Source organism: Apus apus, chromosome 16 (genome assembly GCF_020740795.1).
Source record: "Apus apus isolate bApuApu2 chromosome 16, bApuApu2.pri.cur, whole genome shotgun sequence".
NCBI classification, from domain to species: Eukaryota; Metazoa; Chordata; class Aves; order Apodiformes; family Apodidae; genus Apus; species Apus apus.
In genome coordinates this window covers 8,737,312-8,761,400 of record NC_067297.1, presented here as the reverse complement: position 1 = coordinate 8,761,400, position 24,089 = coordinate 8,737,312, and the positions used below count along the sequence as shown (strand labels likewise).

The window sequence follows — 24,089 nt, the reverse complement described above, 5'->3', positions numbered from 1 at the left end:
AAAAATAGTAAAGAATATGTTAGTTATTAAAATACCTCTGTTGATATTTGATTTTACTTATGCTGATGTATTTAGTACTTAATAATCAGGGAAAATACAAGCCACATGAACTGTCAGGAGTCTGTATCTACTGTTAACTGCTGTGTTTCTCCTTCTGTAGGTAATTGGGGCCCTCACCTTGTTGTTGTACGGAGCTGTAACATCTTGAAATGGGAGCTGGAATTGAAACGCTGGTGCCCAGGGTTGAAAATACTTCTATACTTTGGCAGCCAAAGGGAACTTAGGGCAAAAAGACAGGTACTGTATTTTGCAGCAAAACTCCTGGTACTGAACAATATGTGCAATATGTAACCTGCTTGCTGAACTGACTGTAATTCAGAGACCAAGACTGTCTGAAAGAGTGCTTTGGGTCATAGGATCTTTCTGTTCTTAGTGAAGAAATAGCTGATTTAAGATACTTGAGAGTTCTGCCTTGGGTTTTCTTTCTTATCCTCTCCTCTTCTGTAGGAATGGACAGAACCCAACAGCTTCAATGTGTGTATCACTTCCTACAAACAGCTGTTCAAAGGCCACCCAGCATTTATGAAAATGCGATGGAAATACTTAATAGTAGATGAGATGCAACAAATAAAGAACATGACTGAGAAACACTGGGAGGCACTTTTCAGTCTCCGCAGGTAGGGAACAGAGAATTGTTTTCCTGCTGACAGTGGGTTTTTCTCTCTTCTTAACAGAAAACTGGTAAAAACACTCTTTGTTCTGGCCAAATTCCTGTGCAACCTGCACCTTCAGAGGTGCCTATAGTTGCCACTATTGTAGCCCTCTGATTCTTTGCTGATACTCTGTGCTCCCAAACAGATTTTCTTCTGTGTTCTGATAAACTGCAGTGAGGAAGCTAGTTTGGAGCTATATTCAAGATTAAAAAGATAATGTATTCTAGATTTAATTTTATTAGCACTACTTGCTTCTGTCTATCTGACAAACCTAAAGCTACAGTAAAGACTTTGATTGTTGATGTCCTTTTCATAATGATGCTAGTTAAATGCTATGTTGGTGAAAAATCTTTTATTGTTCACAGCCAGCATCGTTTGCTTCTGATAGACACTCCTTTGCATAACACATTGATGGAGTTGTGGACCATGGTACATTTTCTGATTCCGGGAATTTCCAGACCTTATCTAGATTTTCCAGTAAAAGCAGCTAATGAGGAGAACCAGGATTATTGCCATAAACTGGTCATCAGGTTACACAGAGTATGTTGTCATTTTTTCTCGTCTGCCCTACTACAGTTGTTAAGTTGTTGGGGAAAACAAAAAAAAGGGAAGAAACGAAAAAATGTGGTTCAGCTCAAAATGTCTGGCCTTTCTTAATACTTTGTTCAGTTCGGACAGAAGGCCATGCTGAAAGTAGGGGTTTCTGCTACCAGAATAGTATGGAGATTTATTTTAAAAAATAATAGAAGGCTCAGATTTTGAAGCATAAAATGAAAGGACAAGTTAATGCCTGTACAACTGTGTGCACAGCAATATGGTTATATATGGCATTTGAGGTTTGTCACATCAGGTGTGTTAGGAGTGAATTGGTTTAGCTTGCTGTTGTAAAAATGCATCTTTGAATGGAGATTTTTTTCACTTTATACCCTCAATTATGAAATATTTCAGATGATTCAGCCGTTTATTTTGCGAAGATCAAAGCGAGATGTTGAAAAGCAGCTAACAAAGAAGTATGAGCATGTGCTGAAGTGTCGTCTTTCCAATCGACAAAAAGCTATGTATGAAGATGTCATTTTGCAACCAGGGTAAGGAGCTGAAACAGTAAATCAAAAAGGCTCTCTTTTTTGGTGCTTAAGATAATGATAAATGACTGTCACAGTTGGAAGTGTTTTAGGTTTATTCGGAAATTTTCCATTATGACTAGTGAATGGAATGTGATTACATTGTAAACTCAAATTACAGGCAGGTAATGCTGTGAGCTTTTAATGAAGGACGTGTTTTTACCTGTGGACCCTAAAAATCAAGTTGTAATGGTCAGCTTTGCTGCTATTTAAATATTTGTCTCTAATGAGTGGTTCTTAATTTCTTACAACCCGAAGTGTTTCTTCTCGCACCCACCCATTTATCTGTGCTGTGATACCAAGTGGTTATTGATAGGTGCAGGGACAGAAACAAAGCATGTAGAGGATAAGGAGCTGGTTAGGTTGTATTTGACTGTAAGATAGCACTGGTCCCTGAGTTTCATGTTTCAAAATTTACGTTTGGCACAGGGCTGTTTAAAATGCTCTAGGCAGATTTAGATAAAATCTGGGCTTGTATACTGCTTTACACATTTTCACCTTGCTGATTTAGGGACATCTCCATAGAAGCTACATTGAATTAATGTATTTCTGTATAAATTGTTTGGTAGAACCCAAGAAGCCCTCAAAAGTGGACACTTCATCAGTGTCCTGCATGTCCTGATGCAGCTGCAACGGATTTGTAATCACCCTGATCTGATAAACCCCCGGCTTTCAAGTACCTCCTATGTATCAGAAACACTGGAATACAGAACTGCATCTCTGGTACTGAGTGCCCTAGAGAGGGATATTTGGAAAGTGAGTAGAAAAGTAAACTGTTTCTTTCTCTCTTAGTGCCCTTGTAGAATTTCAGTACTTAATATTGTTTTCTTATACATCATAAGTCTGCCAGAATTCACTCTTCTGTAGCTCTGCCTACCAAGCATGTACTTACTGTATATCTTTTTTGTGACAGTAGTTTAAGGTTTTGAAGTGGTTTGTACTAATTAATTTTTCCTGAACTACTTTCTTAAAGAGAAATTAGCTTTGCTTTCATCCTGCTCATTTTGCAGGATTTTTCTGACACTGGAAACAGTCTGGATAGCATAATGCTTATTTATAGCATTCTGTGTGTTTCTTTCTGCTTTCAGTAGCTAAAGGAGAGCAAGACTGCCCCTTTTTCACATAAGAGTATACATTCTGACTCAATGACTAAATTAGAACACTTCTATCAGTCCATTTGAAGTACCATTATTTGTGTTACCATTAAAGAAATTATTCCCCTCTTTGAGATATTAAAATTAAATAATTGAGAGGATCTTTTTTTGTTGGTTTTGTTTCTGTCCTTCATATTTTTGTACTCCTAAGTTATATATGTGCCTTCATAGATTGGCATTTGGGTTCAGTAGTTAACAAACACCTTCTAGGAGTTCTACTGAATTATTTGGAAATTGTAGTATATAAATATGGTAAGTTGTTAAATATTATTTGCTTTCATTTCCATAACTGGATAATGATTTCAGTTATTTTTCTACTGATGCTGTTGCCTAAAGTAGGATTATCAGCTTAAGATATATTTCTATACAGTTTTGGCTAACAACAGTTGACTTTTTAAACTTAAAACACCTTTCATTTCAAGTTAAAAAGTAAAATATAGAAAGTGAATTCAGCATAGAACATAGAGAGGACCTAACTGTTTGGGTTGTCACATAAAATAAACCTTATTTATAATGTCCCTAGGAATCAGACCTGTCTCTTTTTGATCTCATTGGGATGGAAAACAAAATGACTCATTATGAAGCACAAGTGTTGCCAAAACAGAAAGTTACTAGAAAGCTGATTGAAGAAATCTACAGCTCCCCTCCACCACCAGCCAGGCCCAACCCAGTGAAGCTCAAACCAAGCAGGTGTGTACAACTGCCCTCCTTTTAAGCTAGAATTAGAGGGGGAAAATGTTGTTATGTTGCTGTGTTTACAGAGTTCTGTCTGCATCTCTGGTAATGTGATTCACAAAAAAGCTCAGACTTGACTTTGCATTTTGTTATTCTGTTGCTTTCTTGTTTACCCTTGAGAATAGACATTCTATTACAATAATTACAATAATTTCTGAGGCATACAGTTCCATTTGAAGTTTTTTAATGAGTTTCCCATAGTTTTTACTTTACGAGCAGCAATCCTTTTTAATGGCAAGGGAGTGTTGTTTTGCAAAATTAGCATGAAAATAGTTTTTCAAGATTAAGCTGGGTCTACAGTGCTAGCTGTGTTTCCAGTGTTACAAGAGGCATACTGAGTTCTATAGCAGTAAATTTTAAAGAGTATTTCTCTGCTAGTAAAATAGTGATCTCAGAGTAACGTGGAACTGTTTTTCTGATGGAACGGAGCTGCCTGATGACCTGTTGGCATGTTGATGTCTCTCTGGAAATGACACAAGAGCCCTGTTCTTTTTCCAGATACAGGGCTGGACTGTTGAAGCTGCATCCTGCATTAAATCAGATGCATGGCAGTGAAAGTTTTCTTCTATCTCAGACTTGCCAAAAATGACTGTATAGAATGTTCACGTGTGAAGTTTGCTGCAGTGTTGAGCCTTGACAGCTTTGGCCAGCTGCAAGGGAGAGATCAGATTCTGATGTGATCTATTTGTACTTTCCTTGAATGATAGGGTTTGTTTTTAAAGGCCAATCTGTGATCTTCATCTAGACCTTGACTTCCCTTATTCTTCTCAGGTTGTTTCAACCTGTTCAGTATGGTCAGAAACCTGAGGGCAGGACTGTAGTTTTCCCGAGCACTCAAGTACAGCGTACGGTGACCACAGCGACTGTAACTCAGCAGGGACAAGTACGAGGAAGATCACCCATAGCTACTGTGTCTTCAAATCAAGGTAAGAGAATTAGCACTAGCTTGGTTACCTTGAACCTCTGCTTAGACAGCACAAGGTAGTCTGTTAGCAGAACTCCTTTTCCCTCTAGCTTAAAGATCTGGAATACTAATGGCTTAAAAATACCAACAGACTAATTGCCAGTAAATTTCCCCACTAGTTCCTTCAGTACTGATCTGCCAGTATAATGCAAAACTAAGCTTTGTGTAACCTGTTAGCATATGGAGTAAATATGGAACAGTTGGTATTTAAACCCTGATCACATATAATGTCTTGTCAAATATGGGTGTTTACAGTGCTTTTGTGTATTTATTTAACCTTTAAACGATGCTTTCCAATTTTGTAATGTTGTAAAAAGAGAATGGAGTAAAAGGTGTGGATAGAAATCCCAGTCTGTAAGGACAAGCTGTTCCTGTAGCCATTTTAATATCCTGTTGGAAGGTTTCTTTTTAATGCAGGTTGTTTAAAAGAGCGGAGTTAAAACCTCTAACAGCTTGCACAAACAACCCTTATTGATTGCAGCTGCAGCAGCACAGTTTCAGACAACTCAGGCTTCCACCAGTGCTCCAAGACACCAGCCTGCAGCGACCTTCACCACAGCAACTAGCACAGCCAACCCTGTGAAACCCCGGGGCCAGACCTCGGTGCCGGCCTCTCAGCCGGGCCAGGCGCCGCCGCAGGGCCCCTCGCACACCATCCAACAGAGTGTGCTGCCTCAGAGGCTGGTACTGACCTCTCAGGCCCAGGCACGGTTGCCTAGTAAGTGGCCTCCCCTTTCCAGGTTTCTCCCACCTTTGTACTACAACGAGGTTAAGTTACTAGGCACCCTAAAATGTGTACAGAATCGTTGTTTTTTTTTCACTCTTCTGATTAGCCTTGCTCAGTACGTTGCTTATGACCAAGGAAAATCGAAAATTGGATAAGAAACAATAGAATTGCTGTGGACATACATTAGTGGTGTCAACTTAATCTCCTGTTTCTGCATGTTTCTTCTGCTGGCAAGACTTCCTTCAGACCAAATGTTTTAGCTCTGTCCTAATTATTCCTTTCGTATTAAACACTAATCCATCTGCTAAAGGCCTCTCTCGCAGAGAGCAACGTTGCAGCTGTTAGGCAGAGAAAAGCGAGGAGGCTTTGCTTTAAGGTTGTATGTGCACTGCCTATTAGCATGTCTGTAGAGTACTGGGCACTGATGTATTAATTTTATCTCTGGGGTAATGCACTGCCTTTACAAAAGCTAAATTTTCACGCCAATATTTTCTCAATATCATAAAACTTAATGCTTAAATGCCTCTAATCTTTCTGCATTTAAATCGCAAAAAGCTTGGTCCTTACCACTTTAAAGCTTTTTGGTTTGTCTAAGTGCAGATTGCTTAATCTAAACCATGTTTCATCAGCAAATTTCAGACCATTCCAAGTGTGTACTTAACAGTGCCACATGTGTGAATATTTTTGTCTCCTCATTAAACCTTTGTGCTCTTGAAAAGGCAGTGAAAATCACTTTATTGTCTATACTCGTCTGTTACAAAGTGTCACATGAGTTTTCAGGTAGCTCTTAACTGTTTTGCTAATGAAAGTGATAACTTCTAAGATGTTGATGTTCTTACCCTTTAAACAATCAGCTTTTTTCCAGTTTGTCCAACAAATACAGAAAGCAATACCTGCTTAACTTTTATATGACACTTTTGATGCACTAAGTATAATTATGCATGGAAGGCGCTTCAGCACCAGTTTACTAACCAAAACTTAGAACTGTGAATATTGAACAGCCTACCTCCCACTTTGTTTGTTTTTTTTTAATGCCTGTTTCCCTCCTTAACAGGTGGTGAGGTAGTAAAAATAGCCCAACTGGCTTCTATAGCAGGAGCACAAGGCAGGATCGCTCAGCCAGAGACTCCTGTAACTCTGCAGTTCCAAGGGAACAAGTTCACTTTGTCACATAGTCAACTTCGCCAGCTCACTGCAGGGCAACCCTTGCAGTTACAAGGTACTTACTTGAAAACAGGGAGTTTTCCGTTGTTTAGGATGGTCATTTTTTGATACAGGCAGCACGTTCCTGGTTAAGGAGTTTTTTCCATCCCCACTGCTTGCACTGTTCTGCTCTGCTTGTTTTCTGTGTGAGTCAGGGGTAACAAGTTAGCTCTGTTTTAAGAAATAAATGCCTATCAAATGAAAGACACAGTTATATTCTTCTTCTGTATTGTATTTCAAGATTTTATTATTGAATTTGTTTTCACATGTATGTAATACTGCTAAAGTAAGGTGGGCCATTATTTCAGATAAACTCTGATGAGCAGGGACAGACAAAACTGAGGACATTCTTGGTTTGTTCTGAAATGGTGTATATAATACTTAAAGATTGGCATCCCTCTGAATTTTGACCCAGTTATTACCCTGACCAGAATGCTACAACATATTTTGCCCTTAAATTTATCTCACTGACGTTATGTGTGTTGCCAAATTCAGGAGAACCTAGATTCTCTGTGGCCAGCAAAATAAATGAAGTGAAAGCTAAGTGAAGCTTTTTTGGTTTATTTGATTTCTTCCAAATTCCATATAAAATTCCCACCTTTAGAACAGTGTGCCAACATTGTAGATCTCCTCTTTAACTATGAAGGCAAAAGTATTTTCCTCCTATTAGATTGTATGGAACTTGAAATCAGATTTGGATAATGAACTTGTCTGGGAAAGCTAACATAGTTTGAAATGGTAATAATCAGTTTGCAACAGTACTATCTTTTGCTAGAAAACACTAATTATTCTTTTCCACTCTACCCAGCCTAATTTTTTAACAATCCTCTGTTGCAGGAAGTGTTCTTCAGATTGTCTCAGCACCTGGTCAGCAGTATTTGAGACCTCAGGGTCCAGTTGTCATGCAGACAGTTTCCCAAGCAGGAAATGTGCAGAATGCTCTGAACGCTTTAGGAAACCAGCATCAAGCAGGTGTCCCAGCTTCCACAGCAGTCACACAGCAAGGTCAGTTTTTTTCAGCAGAGGAAATGTCTCTGTCTGAACATTACATTACTAAATTCACATAGATATATAACTCCAAATGGTTATAAATCATCATTCTCTCAATTGAGTTCAGAAGTGGGTAAACTATGAGGCAAATCCTTCTTATTTGTGTGTGGTGTTTAGATAATATTTTAGTATAAATGTTTGAGAGGTTGAAACTGTGTTAAATATACAGAATTCCTTTACCAGTTGTGTCATAGGTAAGATTTTTATGGGAAGAAGTGAATTTAAAAGTACTTTTCCAAAGAAAGACCAGGTTGATTATTTTTTTATACTGACAGAGAATGTCCATTAATCCTCTCAAATATTCCACATTTTTTTGCTTTAATCTATTTTTACTTGTTTCTCTATCTAATCAAGTGACTGTTTTCCCATTCCTTCTGCAAATACTGCTTAGGTGTTTGGTGCCTTGCTACAAATGTGATCAGTTCCTTGACTGAAAACAATCAAGATGTTGATCCAAAAACAATAGAGAAATTGCTGTCTAGGATGCATTTACCAGAAAACTGCAGATTATTAAATGATGATAAATGCAGTGCTAGTTCATTCCCTGGAAATGGCCATCTGTTGTAATTTTCTTTGGATATATAAGCCTTTCCTTCAAAACAGACTGTTTACTGCTCCATTTGATGTATTAATGTGCACTTGAAATTCATATTTTCACATTCTGAAGAGTAAACATCTCATCATGAAAGGGAGAGAAAGCTTCAACAACCTCCCAGTTGTTGGGAGGTAAAGAATTTCTGTTCTAGTTTGGAAGATCTGTGGCTTAAATATTTCACCCTCCAGTTCTGATTACATTACATTACAGGTGCTCCTGATACAGCCATAGTTCAGAATAAAAACTGGTGTAGGATTGCTACAAAAACTCACACCTCTTGCTAATCTCATAAAAAAGAGCTCTGTTAAAAGCAATTATAACTAAAATATTGTTTCCAGTTGCTGAAAGAAAATACTATTCTTTTTCCGATTCATCTTTGGAGGGGATTTAAAACATATTGAAAATACTTATTTTGACATTCTGAATTTGGAATAAAATGAAAAATAAATTCCATTGCTTTGGGTGATTGGAAACTATAATTGCCAGGCTCATGTGTAGCTGTGCGCTGAAACTGGGTTTCTAGTGGCTATCTGTGTTAGCTTATTTGTAAGAAAATTGTGGAAAGGCAAATTTTAAACCTCTGATACTCCTTGGAGTCTTATTCTTAATGTAAGGGCTGCTGATAAACATGAATGCAATTCTTTGTGGGTGTATTGACTTGCCACTGAATAGTTTCTCACTGGGCAGTGGAGGATTGTGCAGCTTGTCTAGTACAAATAATCAGTGCTGATGAGCAATGTGTTCTGGCTGAGATAAACACCTATATATCCTATTAAGACAATAACTGCCATATAGTGTCTCCAGTCTACTAGTTACAGGAAAGGTTTTACTGTAGTTTTGATTAGTTTCCCTGTGTGAGATGTTCTTATAGTCTAGTTAGGTTTCTGGGTAACCTCTGCAAGCAGTTGAATTCACAAGAATGCTACTGTGAGATTCTGTTTCATCAGTTGTAGATATACTGAATTTGTGTGTTTTCTGAAAAATCATAGCTGGTTTGTTTAAGATAAATGAGAATGATCTTTTCCTGATTTAAAGTATAACTTCTAAATGTGAATACCTTTTGCACTGTATGTGGCATTTGGAATAAACTACAAATCCAGCAGATCTTTGTGCAAAACATAGGAAAATTCCACAGACCTATCTTGGGGTTTTGTGGAAACAGTTGATGTAATTATCTGTCAGGTATCTGATGTGTAACGAAGTACAAATGTGTGACACCCACTGGACATTTAGACAAAAAATTGTCTGCAATTAAAATGTGTTACAGCTATGATGTGTCTACTTACTGAACATGATAAATGAAACCAATCTTCAGAAGAATAAATATATAAACACAGGGTTTATCCTCAGTTTGTGTTCCAGGTAGAGCTGCAGTTACTAATTTGTCATCTGGTGACATGGGAGCAGCATTAAAGCCAGCACCTGCACATGGACAATCGCAGGTACTTAATTTTTATTTTCTTATGGAAAGACAACTTCTCAGGATTGATACTAAGTCCACATAGTAATTGGAAACTGTAATTTACAAAGCTGGAATTAATTAGGAACTGCAACAATTACAGAGTAGGTAAAAAAGCCCCAACTTTGCTCCATGTTTGAGCTTGACAGATCTGATGAGTTTTCGTCTATAATCCATAGTTTAAAATAAATTCTGGTGTATGCAGGCAGCTTACAGCTTTCTTGTGCTGTGGTAGCAAGACAGGTTCTTAAAACTGTAGAGTGTCATCATAAGTAGTAATACATGAATAAAGGAATCATAAGATTTTCTGTGTGTTTTGAACACAAAAGCAGTTGGGCCAATTGTTATAAATTTCTAATCTTAACAAGTTTTAGAAAAGGTACTCAAACAACTTTTACAGCATAGGAAAAGACCAAGTATTTGTTAAACTGTGCAAGAATCTGCACCTTATCAATATTAATGTGTTCATTGAAGTGTCCCAAGTACAAACAATTAAATTTGTTTTATTTCAAAAACTATGATAATATACTTAAAAAAAAATCAAGACAAGGCTCAACTAAGATAGAATTGACTCTTTAATATAAATTGCATGTAGCTGTAGACTTACAATTTTATCTGAAATTTACACCTTTTGTGATTGGTCTAAGAAATTTTATCTAGGGTGTTAGTGGTATAAAACACAGTGATAAATGTGTTTATCCTGGAAGCTTTATTCTAAAGAAACTCAAATTCCTAAGTGACTAGGATGAGCAACAAATGTCTTGTTTTTTCAACTTTTCTCGGGAAAGGAAACATATGAAGAAAAGAACCGTCTCCTGAAGGAGCGTCTGGACAGGATATTTTCAGGCAATGAGCGCCGTTGTTCACGGGCTCCCATGTATGGCAGAGACTTGCTGAGTGTTTGTTCTTTGGCTGGTGAAAGGAAGCCCTCTCAGTTGTCTTCCAGTGAGGACAACAGCTGGAGGTGGGCTGGCTTTGTGAACTGTTGCCTTTCTTCAAGTGCCTCTGGAGGCCCAAGTAACCCGCTGCGAGAAATGATTCTGACTTTGGTTCAGCAACAAGAATCTCTAAGGGATATTGTTAACAGGTAATGGGGGACTCTGCCTTTTAAGCCTTTACCATGTTTAGTTATTTCTTAAAACACTTCTTTTCCACAAAATTTTAAAACCTTGTTTCTGTTCATGAGCTTGTTTGATTTAGACTGATTTATATAGCAGTAAATGGTGTGCAGTATGAACATAAAAACGACAGTCAGTTCCTTTTCTTTTAGGATCTTTATAGTAAGAGTTTTCAGTGCCTCATTCCTAATTTCAAGCCCAAATTGAGCTGACCATACTTCAGCTTACATTATCTTATACTTTGGGTTTACTTCTGAGTAGGTACCTCTTGGAGGACAAGAGTTAAGACATGGAGTTGTAGGCAGATGCTAGTTTAGCTAAAGCTGACGGTAGATGGTGTGCAGAGCAATAGCTGCAGTTTTCTAGAAACATGAAATCCAGTTAGAAGTGAAACTTTTCTTTAATTGCTCTTAGTAAGTTCAATATGATGTTTGTGGTTGAGCAGACAAAACATAAAACCATGAAGTTAGATAGAGAATAGTAACACTTTGGAGGTGTGCAGCACTTTCTAAGTCACTTAAAGTGGCTAGGAAACAGTGTAAAATTACATTGCTAACAGTCTGAAAATTATTGCTGCAGATGATAATTTTGTGTGTCACTTCTTCAAAGTGGCATTGCCATGTTTTGATGCTTTTCACAGGGCTCTCTTCATATTGCCAGCTGCAGTTGCTGCTCCCCCATGTCTGTATGTAGCAAATCCCCCCCCTTCATACAGTCACAGACTGAAACTCCTTCAGCACAGTCTTAAGCAGAAGGCAGCTCCACACTTGCATCAGTTACAACGGATTACAACTCCTCACTTGCTGCAGTTCCCTGACCTCCGGCTGGTGCAGTATGACTCAGGTAAAGAAGGACATTTGGTGATGATATTTCAGTAATTTTCTGTGTCACAGGTATGGGATACCTACATAAAACCATTATTGGTTTTCTTGTTTGAAATACAGGAAAATTAGAAGCTCTTGCTGTCTTGCTCCAAAAGCTGAAATCTGAAGGGCGCCGTGTGCTGATTTTGTCCCAGATGATTCTGATGTTGGATATACTGGAATTGTTCCTGAATTTTCATTTCCTCACGTTTGTGAGGATTGATGAGTATGCTAACCATGAGCAACGACAGGTAAGTTGGCGCCAGCAGCTGTCCTCAGGTACAGCAATATGTGCTGCTAGGGCTTTTGTACACTACAGCAGGGGAAGGAAATCTGCCTTGTTTCTTACTTGTTTTTCAACACTTGTTTTTGCCTGTTTTTTATCAGGGTATAGTAAACTTGGTTTGGTTTTTTTGTTGTTGTTGTTGCATGGTTGATTTACTCCCTGCTTTTATTCCATTTATGTAGGAGCTGATGAAAATCTTCAACAGAGACAAGCGCATTTTCTGTGCCATCCTTTCCTCTCACAGTCGTTCCACTGGAGTCAATCTTGTTGAGGCAGACACTGTTGTGTTCTATGACAATGATCTAAACCCAGTGATGGATGCAAAAGCTCAGGAATGGTGTGACAGAATTGGGAGATGTAAAGATATCCACATATACAGGTGATAGTTACAGATCAATGGCTGCTCTTGAACATGCTTTAATGTCAGGTTAATTCACTGCTGCTCTGTGTGATCTGAAATAAAGTGGAAACAGTGCTGAAAATTTCATCCCACTTTAATCAAAATATGCCAGGGTGTCATTTGAAAATACTGTCTTTTTTGACACCAAATGTAATTAATGAATCATGCATGTGTGGTTTTTATCTGTTAGTTTACATGGAATTTTTTAGGTGAGGTGGTTTTTGATTTTTAATTTTTTTTTTAGCTACACTAATTGTTAAAAGAAAGCTTTAAAGTGGAGGAACTAGTGTGTGCTTTGTTCTGGGCCTTTACCAGAACTGACAAAAACCCCAGAAACCACTACATTTTAAAAGTTCAGTGTTCTTCTCTGAGGCCTATTTCTCTTTTTGGTTCTCAAAGCTGTTTTGGAAATGACTTGTCAAATTTCTATTAATTTCTCTTTCTTTTTTAAATTTTTTTAGGCTTGTCAGTGGTAATTCTGTAGAAGAAAAGCTTTTGAAAAATGGCACAAAGGACTTGATCAGAGAGGTAGCTGCTCAGGGAAATGACTATTCAATGGCCTTTTTAACACAGGTAAGTTAATATTCAAAATAAGTTCAAAGAGCTCTGTTGCAGTGTTCAATGAATTTCAAGGATGTGTGTTGGAGTGTTTAATAACTAACTGTTTAGTAGAAATCTGTTTGGGTTAAAATTGATAGGAAGGCATATTAGATTTCATGATTGCTTGAACTTAGGGCCACATTCTGTCTGCTTCTGTTCAGCTACCTGCATAGTATGCAAGGCATCCCGTATGTTCCTTTGTATGTTATGGTTTCTTGCACCCTGCTGCAAAACTCCACAGAGCTTGTAAGGATGAAGGTTTCAACAGCTTTAAAAATGGGAAACATAAAGTTTGAGTATTTAGAAAGATAGGCTCTCAATTGCTGCTCTCAAAATGCAGAAGACACTGACTGCACTGATGAAGTCCATCCCTTCTGGCACTCCCAATATGGTGGTGCAGGATGATACTGTGTGTACTTCTGACTTTTGTATAAATGAACTGTTAACACTTTATTGTACTCTGTAGCCCTACAAGAGAAAGTTCCAGAAGACAAAATGGACACATTTCCAGAATGAATAGAGGTCTACTTTTCTTTAGTCTGTAGTTCAGAAGACCACTTGAACCTGAGCTAATTTAAAGTTACATAAAAAACCAGAATGGTCCTGAAAGCTGAATATACCTACCTTTTTTTTTTTTTTTTTCCCTTCTACTTACCAAGCAAACAATTCAGGAATTATTTGAGGTTCATTCTCCTATGGAGGATTCTGGATTTAGAGTGAAAGCAGAAGAATTTGTAGTACTTTCTCAAGAGCCATCTCCTGCAGAAAATATTTCTCCTAAAGTTGCAAGACCATTCATAGAGGTAATTATTAACATACATTAAAATTATAACATGCATTAAAAATACAGCTGTGCAATATTAGTATTAAACAGCTGCCTTATCTTTTTTTTTTTATTATTTGGATAAATTCTGTCAATCTCTTTTGTAGTTCTGTGTTGTTTTGTCATTTTCCTTGTACCAAAACTTCCAAAAGCCCACAGTTGAGTTGTTTACTTTCTGGGGACTGTTTCTTTTGCTTCAACAGATACTTGTTCCAGAAATTTGTGTTGGCTTTTGCTGAACTTCTTATGGGATTTCTTACCATATTTTTGAAGTCTTCATTGTTTTTTAAATATGTTTTTCTGAAAGGCTCTCAACAGTATTGAACGAGAGGATGAGGACTCAAATGATTGTCTACTAGAAATAGGACCTGAGTCAAGCATTGAACCTTTAATCTCAGAGCTCTGCCAGACAAAATACAACGAAGAGCCCTCACAGCTGCAGGAGTTAGTTGCTGTTGTGGATCAGGTACCATGACTCTCCATGAATATTTAGTTAAAAAGTAATATTTAGGTCAAATACTTAAATCACTTTGCAGTCTGGCCTTAAAGCAACTTCATTGTCTGTGGGGTTGGTACTCTCATTAAGTGGATGGGAGATCTACTGACTTACGATGTTAAGCCATCAGAGAGGGAGATCAGTTTTAAGGAGAGCTTTGATTCGCTGTCCTTTGGTTAACATTTCTTTTATTGTCGTCAATGCTAAGTTTTTCCCCTCTATATATTCTCTCAGCTGACTCCAATTGAGAAGTATGCTTTGAATTACTTGGAGCTCTTCCACGTTTCCGTTGATGAGAACGAGCCACGGTTGAATGAGGTAAAGTAACAAATATTTCTTTTCCACGTTCTGTCACAGTATATATAAGCAGGGTTATATTTTCAATGTGAACTGGAAGTTTCTCCAGTGATGTGGAATGTAATGTAGGAACCTCTGTGATCTTATCTTGCTGTACTGTATAAACATCAGAGTGCCTTACAGAGAGATTATTATTTTAGGGTTCTCTTGGTTTAGGCAGATGTCAGTTCTTAATTTCTTTTTGATAAACTGGAATGGCATTCTTCAGCACAGCTCACCTAGTATTTGTTGTACTCCATTGGTGGGAGGGGGAAATATTCATTAATTTCAGTGAGCCTTATTTGTCTGGTTCTCTTGGTTGTTTAATTGAAGTTCTTATTTTGCTTTATTTCAAGAACCCTCAGCAGATACTACAAAATCTCCTTAAAAGATTGTGAAAGTACCTGTTAAGAAATTGTTATAAGATTTCTGTGCCTGAAAATGGCAAAGTTCAAGGAGTGTGTCCATAAAAATAGAAACTGCTAACTTTTAATCCAGTGTCTGTTACTTCATAAATAAGGAGTCTGGCTTTGATCTAGATGGAATTGAAAACTGCAAAGAAAGCCTGGGAAGTCCAGCATATGAAGGAGTTAAAGGAAGAAGAGCAAAAAATGCTTTGGGATGATGAAGAGGAACTTCTAACCTACACTCGGGAGGATGCATACAACAAAGTAATTCCTCTTTAGTCTTGGTTTTCTTCAGAGTGTATTTCTTAATAGTTATTCTGAGAATATCTTTTCCTTCATGGTTCAGTTGGATCGTTTTAATTGTATTCTCTTTTTGTGGTGTAGGAGTATGTCTATGAAGGCCCAGATGGACAAACTGAAATAATGCCAGTAAGTAAAATAACACCATGCAACCTCAATAGGCTTTTTCTTTTTTGTTTTTTTCTTTAACACAAAAATCAGTGGAGAGTTCATATTGCTGTAACTACAAATTCTGTTCTGTGTAGCTTTGGACTCCTCCCACTCCACCTCAGGATGACAATGACATCTACATTGATTCTGTTATGTGCCTGATGTATGATACTACCCCTATTCCAGAAGCAAAGTTGCCTCCCGTGTATGTCAGGAAGGAACGTAAACGACACAAAACTGATCCATCTGGTAAGTCTTTGTTCAAAACTGTTCTCAGATTTATTGCTGAAAGTTTTGAAAAAATCAGGAGATTTTTTCATACCTCCTACATGTCTGGTCCATTAAAGATAAAATATGCAGGTTTGTCTCACTGTGTTCTTCAAGCAGTAGAATCGCTGGAAGCCCCAGTTCTTACAGTAGGTCTTTCTATTTGGTTATCTAAGTGTTTTTAAAAGGACAATTTTAAAAAACAGACATTATACTATTGAGTTAGGACAGTAACTTTACACCGGGTTCTGTTTAGTTGCTGACAGTACCCTCTTAAGGATCAGTGAGTAATACTCTTTTACACTTGTAGGAGCATTTTGTGTCTCTAAGGAGCAGAGAAATCAAAGAAGGGTAGTAACTACCTACCAAGAAAGTTGTTTTTGTTTATCTTAGCTGCAGGTAGGAAGAAGAAGCAACGTCATGGAGAGACAGTTATCCCACCTCGTTCACTTTTTGATCGAGCAACTCCAGGAATGTTGAAAATGCGCCGAGAGGGCAAAGAGCAAAAGAAAAACATCTTGTTGAAACAACAAACACAGTTTGCAAAGCCTTTGCCCACTCTTGTCAAACCAGCTGCTGAGGCTGGGCAAGATAATCCAGAGTGGTTGATCAGTGAAGACTGGGCACTTCTGCAGGTCAGACGATACCTGCACTTTCTGCTGTTACTATTTATTGTATTTTTGCTTCTAGTTTCAGAAATGGCTCTTTCTGCCCTTTATCTCTTCAAGGTTATTTCTAATTCTTAGTGGTTGGTCTGACATTTTACTGCCATAGCTTAGAACAGATTGCCTATCATTTGTGTTGCTCTAAAGATGTATTAAAGGTTGAACTACAGAATGCATTATTAAGTCCTATTTTTGAGGTAGAGATCACTTATTGTTATGTTATGGGCTGGACATTGGATAATGGAGCTTAAGGTTCTCCCCACCTTTGAGAAGAGAGCAATATTGAATGGCAGCTCTCTGTTCCTCTTACACCAGTCTCCACATGTTCTCTTGCTCATTAGTCTGCATAATTGCATTTTGTGGTTATTTTTTCTCAGTGAATGTAGGTGAGCCCATAGCCTGAGCCCTAAGCTGCGTCACTGAGTAATGGTGTGTGGACACCATGAGGATAGGTTTGGAAGATGGGAATGATTTGTCGTCTAAGCCTTTTGTTCCTTTGTCTCTCGCAGGCAGTGAAGCAGCTGCTGGAGCTTCCTTTAAATCTTGCTGTTGTGTCACCAGCACACACTCCCAATTGGGACCTGGTTAGTGATGTTGTTAACTCCTGCAGCAGAGTCTATCGCTCACCAAAACAATGCCGAAACAGATACGAAAATGTCATTATCCCAAGGGAAGAAGGAAAGGTGAGTTTACATGGAATGATGCATCTTTTTCATACCTTAAGTTTGTAGAGTTTTTTTTTTCCTTATCTCTGTAAACACTTGTTTTCTTGTTAAATGTTTCAACAGTGTAAATAAATAACTTTTAAAAGATTTTAAAATTATCCTCATCAGGATTTCCACTTATTTTATGTGATTTCTTTGAAAAGAAAAAGCACCTGAACAAAATCTTCCACAAAAGATCATCTAACTTTCCTTCTTATTTTACAGCTAATGTACGAAGCTAATCCTAAAAAGAAGACAAAAAGTATTTATAAGGTGTGCATTGGTATTCTTTCAAAATCAAATCTAGACACTGTGGTATTTAGCAGCAATGGAGGTGGGCAGATAATTCATATGAGATCCATGTTGAGTGTTACTTGAGTTCTGAAACATCAATTAAAATTCCAAATTTATTTTTCCTTTTTTTTATTGATACAGTGGATTGACACCAGACTTCAGCTTCTGGATTTTGTAGATAAATTTTAAATCATGCAAGAAGTTTGTGATTTCATTTAAACTGTAGTGGGTATTTTTCCACCTAACAACCACCATGTAACTCATCCTGATTGTTATGATGGTACTTAAGATCTGTAATAATGTACTTAATGCTAGGGTCTAAATGGATTCCAAATACATAGTGAATTAATGCTTGAAGCACCTTTTAGTGAATGAGGATGATAGTACACTACAGAAACAAAAATTTCATTATTATAAACAACTTCTTCCAAACTGTACAGCAATTTAGTGACAGAACTGGGTAGAGAATCTAGAACTTCTGACTCTAGTCCCGTTCTCTGACTAAGAAGCAGGTTTGTCCCTCTCTGGCAGTTTCTGCTTAGGAGAAACCAAATGTTAGATGGCATGGTGTGTTGATGTTAACATAGCTTTGTTGGGAGAGCAGTGCAGTGATGGTTTTATTCTCTTACGTGTGCGCTATGCATAACTCTAAACTAATGGGCTCTTGCTTTGGGTACTGAATTAAACTTGCAAAACTAAATTAAAGCAAAGATTCTTTTTCAAATTAGAGTTTGCTATTTTGTATGTCCCCAAGTGCTGATGCCAGTGTGACCGTGAGAACTGCTCCTTATTTTGCTTTTTCTTTATATATTTCCCATAGTGTTTTGTGTAACAGTAAGTTATCAGTGGCACGAGGCAGAAACCAGTCTGTGATAGATATGTTGGAGTATGTTTTTAAATAATCTACAAGTGCACCGTGTGTTTGTACGTAGACAGAATGCCTGGTGGGCGTGTTTGAAATTGAAAGTTGGTTTGTTTTCATTTTTTAGACTAAAAACAGTCGCCCGCTTCGTACCAATCAAATCTACGCTCAAGATGAGGGTGCCACCCACACGCAACTTTATACTAATCATTTTGAGATGATGAAAATGATTGCAGGGAAAAGAAGTCCACCCATCAAACCTCTGTAAGTTTAACTGGGATTGTTCAATCTTCGTGTCACTGAATATTTCCAAAAACTGTTCTGAGTTGCTCTCACAACTGAGTTATTTTACACTCTGTTTGAAACTGCTGTTTGGTTTCTCTGTTCTTGGTCTCTTTTCTTGCATTTTGGTGTTACTGGAACATCTTCATATTTTCATGTGTTTGGGTTAGCTTTACTCACTGCATGAATTTAGGGTGATGAAGAGCACTCAGTTATTGTTGTGGGTTTTTTTTAATCTGCTTTAGAAACCACACATCCCAATTGCCTGAATTGTAACCATTTTTATGTCTATGCTATTTAGTAGTGCAATTTTTTCTGTGTATATTCCTGCAGTAATGTTTTATGTATTAATTTAATATTTAATATGTGATTTTCTTAAAATATCTGTCTGTATGCAGGCATCAGTACTGGTGGGAATATCATGAAAACTTCATGAATATTCATGAAACTGCTAAAATACCTGAAAGTAAATACTGTTTTAAAGTTTTTTCTGTCTCCAGTAATACAGTTTTGCTCAATTTCAGACTTGGCATGAATCCTTTCCAGAAGAATCCAAAGCATGCATCGGTGCTTGCAGAAAGGTGGGCACTCTCTGTCTTCAAGTAGTTATGAATTGCATAAAAGTGCTTTTTTTTCCTTTGTTAGCTTTCAGTTATTTGTGTTCATCAGTTGTGTGCTTTGTTTTATAATTGCTTCTAGTGGAATCAACTATGATAAGCCACTTCCTCCAATTCAAGTTGCATCCCTCCGAGCAGAACGTATTGCAAAGGAGAAAAAGGTATGGTCTCCAGCTCAGGCTGTGCATGTGGCTGCAGTAATTAAAAAATTAGGCAACTGAGGCAGTCTGAGAAAAGCTGCCTCCTGGGAGAAGTTTGACACTGCAGTAGCTGCTACAAGCAGCTGCAAATTGTTCATGTTTAGATTTCCAAGGTCCAAGGTAGGACCTTTCATTGGGGCTCTATATCAGACTTATGCTTGTTTAAAGCATCTTTTTGGAAAAAGATACTAAAAAATATGTAAAAATCTTGTTTCATTCTTGAGCATTCTGTGGCCTCCTTTCTTATTCAGAAAGAGATACATTTCCTTGCTCGTCAATGATAAATTGCTTGTTGTGCTATGCTCTTAAGCCACATAACCATGAATATAGATTGTAGCTTGAAAGCAGTTAGGACATGTAACTTGGAGTTAGAGAGCCACAGTGAAGACAGACTTCTGTGCTGTCTCTGCACATACATATATAATCCATGCTTAGAATGAAAAGGGTTTTGTTTGTTGTTGTGTTTTGTTTTTGTTTTTTTTTAATACATCCTGATTGTTACGTGTGCTGTTTTGAAGACTATGAAGCTCACACTTTGATTTCCTAGGCTTTGGCTGAACAGCAGAGGGCACAGCAGCAGACAGGTCCGCAGCCCCAGCAGCAGCAAGCTGGCCAGCAGCAAGCTCAGCAACCAGCTGTACAGCAAGCACCAGCCCAGCCTCAGCCCCAGGCTCAGGCACAGGTAGTTCAGCAGCCCCAGGCAGTAGTGCAGACTGCAGTAACTACTGTGGCCAACACTGCAGTATTGGTAAGAAAGGGAGGGCTTGGTGCCTCTGATGTAGTAACTTCAGTTCTGCTGTGTGTACCATACTTGAGTGGTTTGTTTTCTCTGGAAAGTGAGAATTTTAGGTCAGTATAGTAAGAGAAAAGCTATTTCTTTCTGTTTGCTGTTGTTTTGTTTTTTTTTCCTGGGTATCTTTTTTGCTCATTAAGAGTGTGTTTGTACAATTATAGCAACAGGTCTTGGCATTCTGAGATGGGAAAACACCATGTCCTTTGCAAAGATTGTTTTGCCTTTTTCAGTTTAGTCTTTTAATTTAATTGAAGCCAGAGCAAATAAATTTGCTCAGTCAGTGAACAGTGTTTATACAGAGAACTTGGACAATAAAGAGAATGTAGCTGTAAGAGCTACTCTGTTAAAGTAGCTTAAAAATCAAAGCTTTATCAACCTTTGCAAGGCAAGTGGAATATTGCATCCTACAGGACCTACCATGATTGTTTTATTGGAAATCTGTGCAAAGTTTTTATGGCTTCCTTGAATCTAGAGTCTGTTTTAATGTGTCCAATGACAGGTCTGACTGAGGCTTTTGTTTTTTGAGGCAATTCTGCATACTAATCTGTGCAGGCAGTGGTGATTTTATTTTGCTTGTTGAAGGGCAAGAATGCTACAACTTTCCCAGAAAGAGACAGAGAATGGGTTCTGACCCAGAATTATTTCTGTGTATCTGCTGCTCAGTGATGTTCATGTGTGAGTGGTTGTCTGTGGTGTGTCAGGGTAGTGTGTGTTGCTCCCTTCTGCTAACAAGGATGTCAAATGAGCAGTAGTTACTGAACATTTGACTGGTCTCCAGTTGCTTGTTAGTGTGGCAGAATCCTCATCTATACATCAGTTGTTGTGGATTTGTAAAGTGAATGAAAAAGTGCAGAAGTATCTGTACATTTTATTGCATTTTCTGATTTTGTCACTGCTGGGATACAGCATTGTGTTCAACAGCATAGTAGAGTAAGAGCCATCTTCAGTTTTCTTGTATTGTTTGCTGAACTGTTACCTCAATTGTCTTCTAAATAGGCGGGCACAATCAAAACAGCAGTTACGGGGACAAGTATACAGACTGGTAAGGAGACTTTATCATCAGGCATTGGAGGTGATAGGAGATTAGGATTTTCGTGTTTGGAATCTCACATTTAATCCTGGCTTGCTTTCAGCTACAGTGAGTGGGAATGTCATAGTGAACACTGTTGCTGGAGTCCCTGCTGCCACCTTTCAGCCCATCAATAAACGTCTGGCTTCGCCGGTTATACCTGGAGCATTGACTGTGAGTAGATGGCATCACTAGTTGTGTCCCTGGACTGCTCTTGGTTGCATGTTTTATCAGCCTGTCTGTTCTGCTTTCTTCCTTAGCTTTCCTCGTTACCAGAAAACTCCGCTTCTTTCAAATTTCATGTCCATCATATGGTTCTGTATCAAACTCCTCTCCCTTAACAAAGTATCAGAACACACTTTGAACAGTTTTCGGAACAAAGTGACAAAAGTGCCCAATAGATAATACTTTTGAAAAAAGTTAGTAGATTAGTGTTGTCCTCAAAAATGCATTATGCCAATATCATTTCCAGCCTGTAACTGTTTTGTTCTTTGTTAATTATGATCTTTATTATTATTTTAATGGTTTAACACTATGGAAGATAAAGCAAAAAATTGGAAGGTAGTAAGATCAAATTTCTGTAGTGTCATTGAGGGTTTGGTGATTAGCTGTCTGAAAAAGATGTATGCTGATTGTGGGACATCTGAACAGATAGATTTGTTAGAAAGGTTTGGACCTTCTTTGCTTTTACAGTGCTTTTATGATGAGGTATGGAAAGTGTGAGAACAAACAAAGCCTTTGCTCCTTTTCAGACTTCAGGAGGCACTGCAACCGCACAAGTGGTGCACACCCAGCAGCGACCTGCGGCGGCGCCCGCCGCCTCCACAGAGCTGGTGACCATCGCATCGACCCAGGGAGTTCGTGCAGTCACATCAGTGACAGCATCAGCAGTAGTAACTACAAACTTAACACCCGTGCAGACTCAGACAAGATCCTTGGTGACTCAGGTTACACCAGGTAATAATTGTGTGTTCTGGGATTTTTTCCGAGGGCACGTGGAGGGCCCCAGAATTTCTGTGGGTTGCTTGACCACCATAGCCCCACAGTACTGGAAGTCTGGATTTGTTGGCAGCACAATTAAACAACACTATGATTATTATTAATCTATCAGTAAAATATTAGAATTGACCGTCTCAGCTAAAAACCACTGTGAAGAAAGAAAGCATGTATTTTATTATTTATTCTGCTTTCACATAATGTTTATGCTAATTTGTTGTTATTTGTAGTTAGTCCACAAACTGTGCTGGAGCAGAGAAACATGTATAACAGCTTGGCTTTTTTAGGTGAAATCAATTAATTAAATTTGAATGTTGAAAATCTTTCTTGTGTTTTTTCTTTATTCACAGCTACACCAACAGTCCAGCTGTCTGGCAAAACAATTACCCCTGCTCACTTCCAGCTTCTGAGGCAACAGCAGCAGCAGGCTGCTCAGGTGCAGGTCCCACAGATTCAGGCTCAAGCACAGGCCCAGTCTCCAGCTCAAATAAAAACTGTGGGGAAATTGTCACAGGTGAGGAAATGCTTCTAAAGTTATGTGACATGTTACTCTCATTGTTACTGTAACCATCATTACCTGTGTGTGTTGTATGCTGTTTTCTTGGGCTAGAGTGAAGTGCAGCTTGCTGTTGAACTTGATCCTGCTAACATTTCCTGAAGGCAGTGAGTGTGACAGCCATTTCAAATGGTAACACTTGCAGTAGGTCAGGGTGTAACACACTCACTAGTACTTACTCCTTGGCAACCCACTGTGTAAAGGAGTTGCATTCCTCACTCTTTGATCTTAACTGAAGTCCAGCTAGAATGATTCTTCTTTAAAGCTCCAGATTCATTTCAATTTTTTCCTTACTCATGTAAAAGATTGGAAATAATGGGAGTGTTTGATTTTTGCAGGAACAGCTGATCAAGTTGCAGAAGCAGAAACTGCAGCTCCCCCAGCAGCAGGCAGCACAGCAGACACAGCAAGGGGCCCAGCAGCAAACAGCACAAGTACAAGTGCAACAGCAGCAGCAGACCCAGCAACTTACAGCTGTCACAGCACCTCGTCCTGGTGCTGTTCTCACGGGCACGACGGTGACAAACCTGCAAGTTGCTCGTCTTGTAAGTTGGCTTTGACTTTGCAAAAACAGTCTTAAACACCTTATTCTCTTTACTGGTTTAAATGAACTGGATATGAGTTATTGAAGCACACTAGTGCCCTTTGCATTACTTAGGCAGCACAAAAGATACAGCTGTGACATAAATAGCTTTAAATGGCACTTACCCACTGACACCATCTCTGGAGTGTCTTACTGTAAGGGAGCAATTATATGTAGAAATATTTACAGCTATCACTTTATAATGACCTGTTATATGCAGCAAGTATTTTTGTGCCAGTACAATAATCTTCGTTCCTTACTACTTAGACTCGTGTTCCTGCTTCCCAGCTTCAAGCACAAGGACAGATCCAAGCCCAAACTCCACAGGCAGCACAGGTTGCTCTGGCAAAACCTCCGGTGGTGTCTGTTCCAGCTGCTGTAGTCTCATCTGCAGGAGTCACTACACTCCCTGTTACTGTTGCAGGCATTAGTGTTGCCATTGGGCAGCCACAGAAAGCAGCAGGTATGTCAAAGGACTTGCTAAAACATAATAAAAATGTAAATGCCACTTTTTTAAAGGTAGGATGTAAATAATGTCTTCACTGAGACACATTTCTTAAAATCTGAAGTGATAGAGGTTGCATTCCAGTTTGTTTCCAAAATGAGGTAAGACAGCTTATTCCATTCAGTCTAGAGGTTAGCATGATTCATTATCCACGTCACTGGTTTTCGTTCCTTAAAATCTGTGCTTGAGAGTAGGC

The 24,089-nt window shown here is 38.4% G+C and overlaps 1 protein-coding gene across 14 annotated transcripts in view; it reads left to right on the top strand.

The window, feature by feature from the left end:
* The window catches only part of EP400 (E1A binding protein p400), a 49,035-nt gene that overhangs the window by 19,476 nt on the left and 5,470 nt on the right, over positions 1-24,089 (top strand). For 5 of the 14 annotated variants that reach the window (XM_051633763.1, XM_051633760.1, XM_051633764.1 and 2 more), the window contains 35 exons: positions 161-297; positions 508-677; positions 1,079-1,253; positions 1,662-1,798; positions 2,404-2,590; positions 3,512-3,678; positions 4,495-4,649; positions 5,169-5,405; positions 6,469-6,633; positions 7,455-7,622; positions 9,613-9,704; positions 10,510-10,808; positions 11,480-11,682; positions 11,784-11,953; positions 12,171-12,367; positions 12,850-12,961; positions 13,648-13,791; positions 14,119-14,277; positions 14,542-14,625; positions 15,183-15,314; positions 15,435-15,479; positions 15,596-15,749; positions 16,161-16,402; positions 16,942-17,115; positions 17,362-17,409; positions 18,420-18,556; positions 19,099-19,155; positions 19,274-19,352; positions 19,939-20,139; positions 21,181-21,226; positions 21,318-21,427; positions 22,006-22,210; positions 22,600-22,763; positions 23,144-23,350; positions 23,656-23,851. In XM_051633763.1, the coding sequence (XP_051489723.1) occupies positions 161-297; positions 508-677; positions 1,079-1,253; positions 1,662-1,798; positions 2,404-2,590; positions 3,512-3,678; positions 4,495-4,649; positions 5,169-5,405; positions 6,469-6,633; positions 7,455-7,622; positions 9,613-9,704; positions 10,510-10,808; positions 11,480-11,682; positions 11,784-11,953; positions 12,171-12,367; positions 12,850-12,961; positions 13,648-13,791; positions 14,119-14,277; positions 14,542-14,625; positions 15,183-15,314; positions 15,435-15,479; positions 15,596-15,749; positions 16,161-16,402; positions 16,942-17,115; positions 17,362-17,409; positions 18,420-18,556; positions 19,099-19,155; positions 19,274-19,352; positions 19,939-20,139; positions 21,181-21,226; positions 21,318-21,427; positions 22,006-22,210; positions 22,600-22,763; positions 23,144-23,350; positions 23,656-23,851 (5,355 nt within the window). The remainder of the gene's footprint in view (positions 1-160; positions 298-507; positions 678-1,078; positions 1,254-1,661; positions 1,799-2,403; positions 2,591-3,511; positions 3,679-4,494; positions 4,650-5,168; positions 5,406-6,468; positions 6,634-7,454; positions 7,623-9,612; positions 9,705-10,509; positions 10,809-11,479; positions 11,683-11,783; positions 11,954-12,170; positions 12,368-12,849; positions 12,962-13,647; positions 13,792-14,118; positions 14,278-14,541; positions 14,626-15,182; positions 15,315-15,434; positions 15,480-15,595; positions 15,750-16,160; positions 16,403-16,941; positions 17,116-17,361; positions 17,410-18,419; positions 18,557-19,098; positions 19,156-19,273; positions 19,353-19,938; positions 20,140-21,180; positions 21,227-21,317; positions 21,428-22,005; positions 22,211-22,599; positions 22,764-23,143; positions 23,351-23,655; positions 23,852-24,089) is intronic. The other 9 variants (XM_051633771.1, XM_051633769.1, XM_051633768.1 and 6 more) reach the window with 6 other exon arrangements.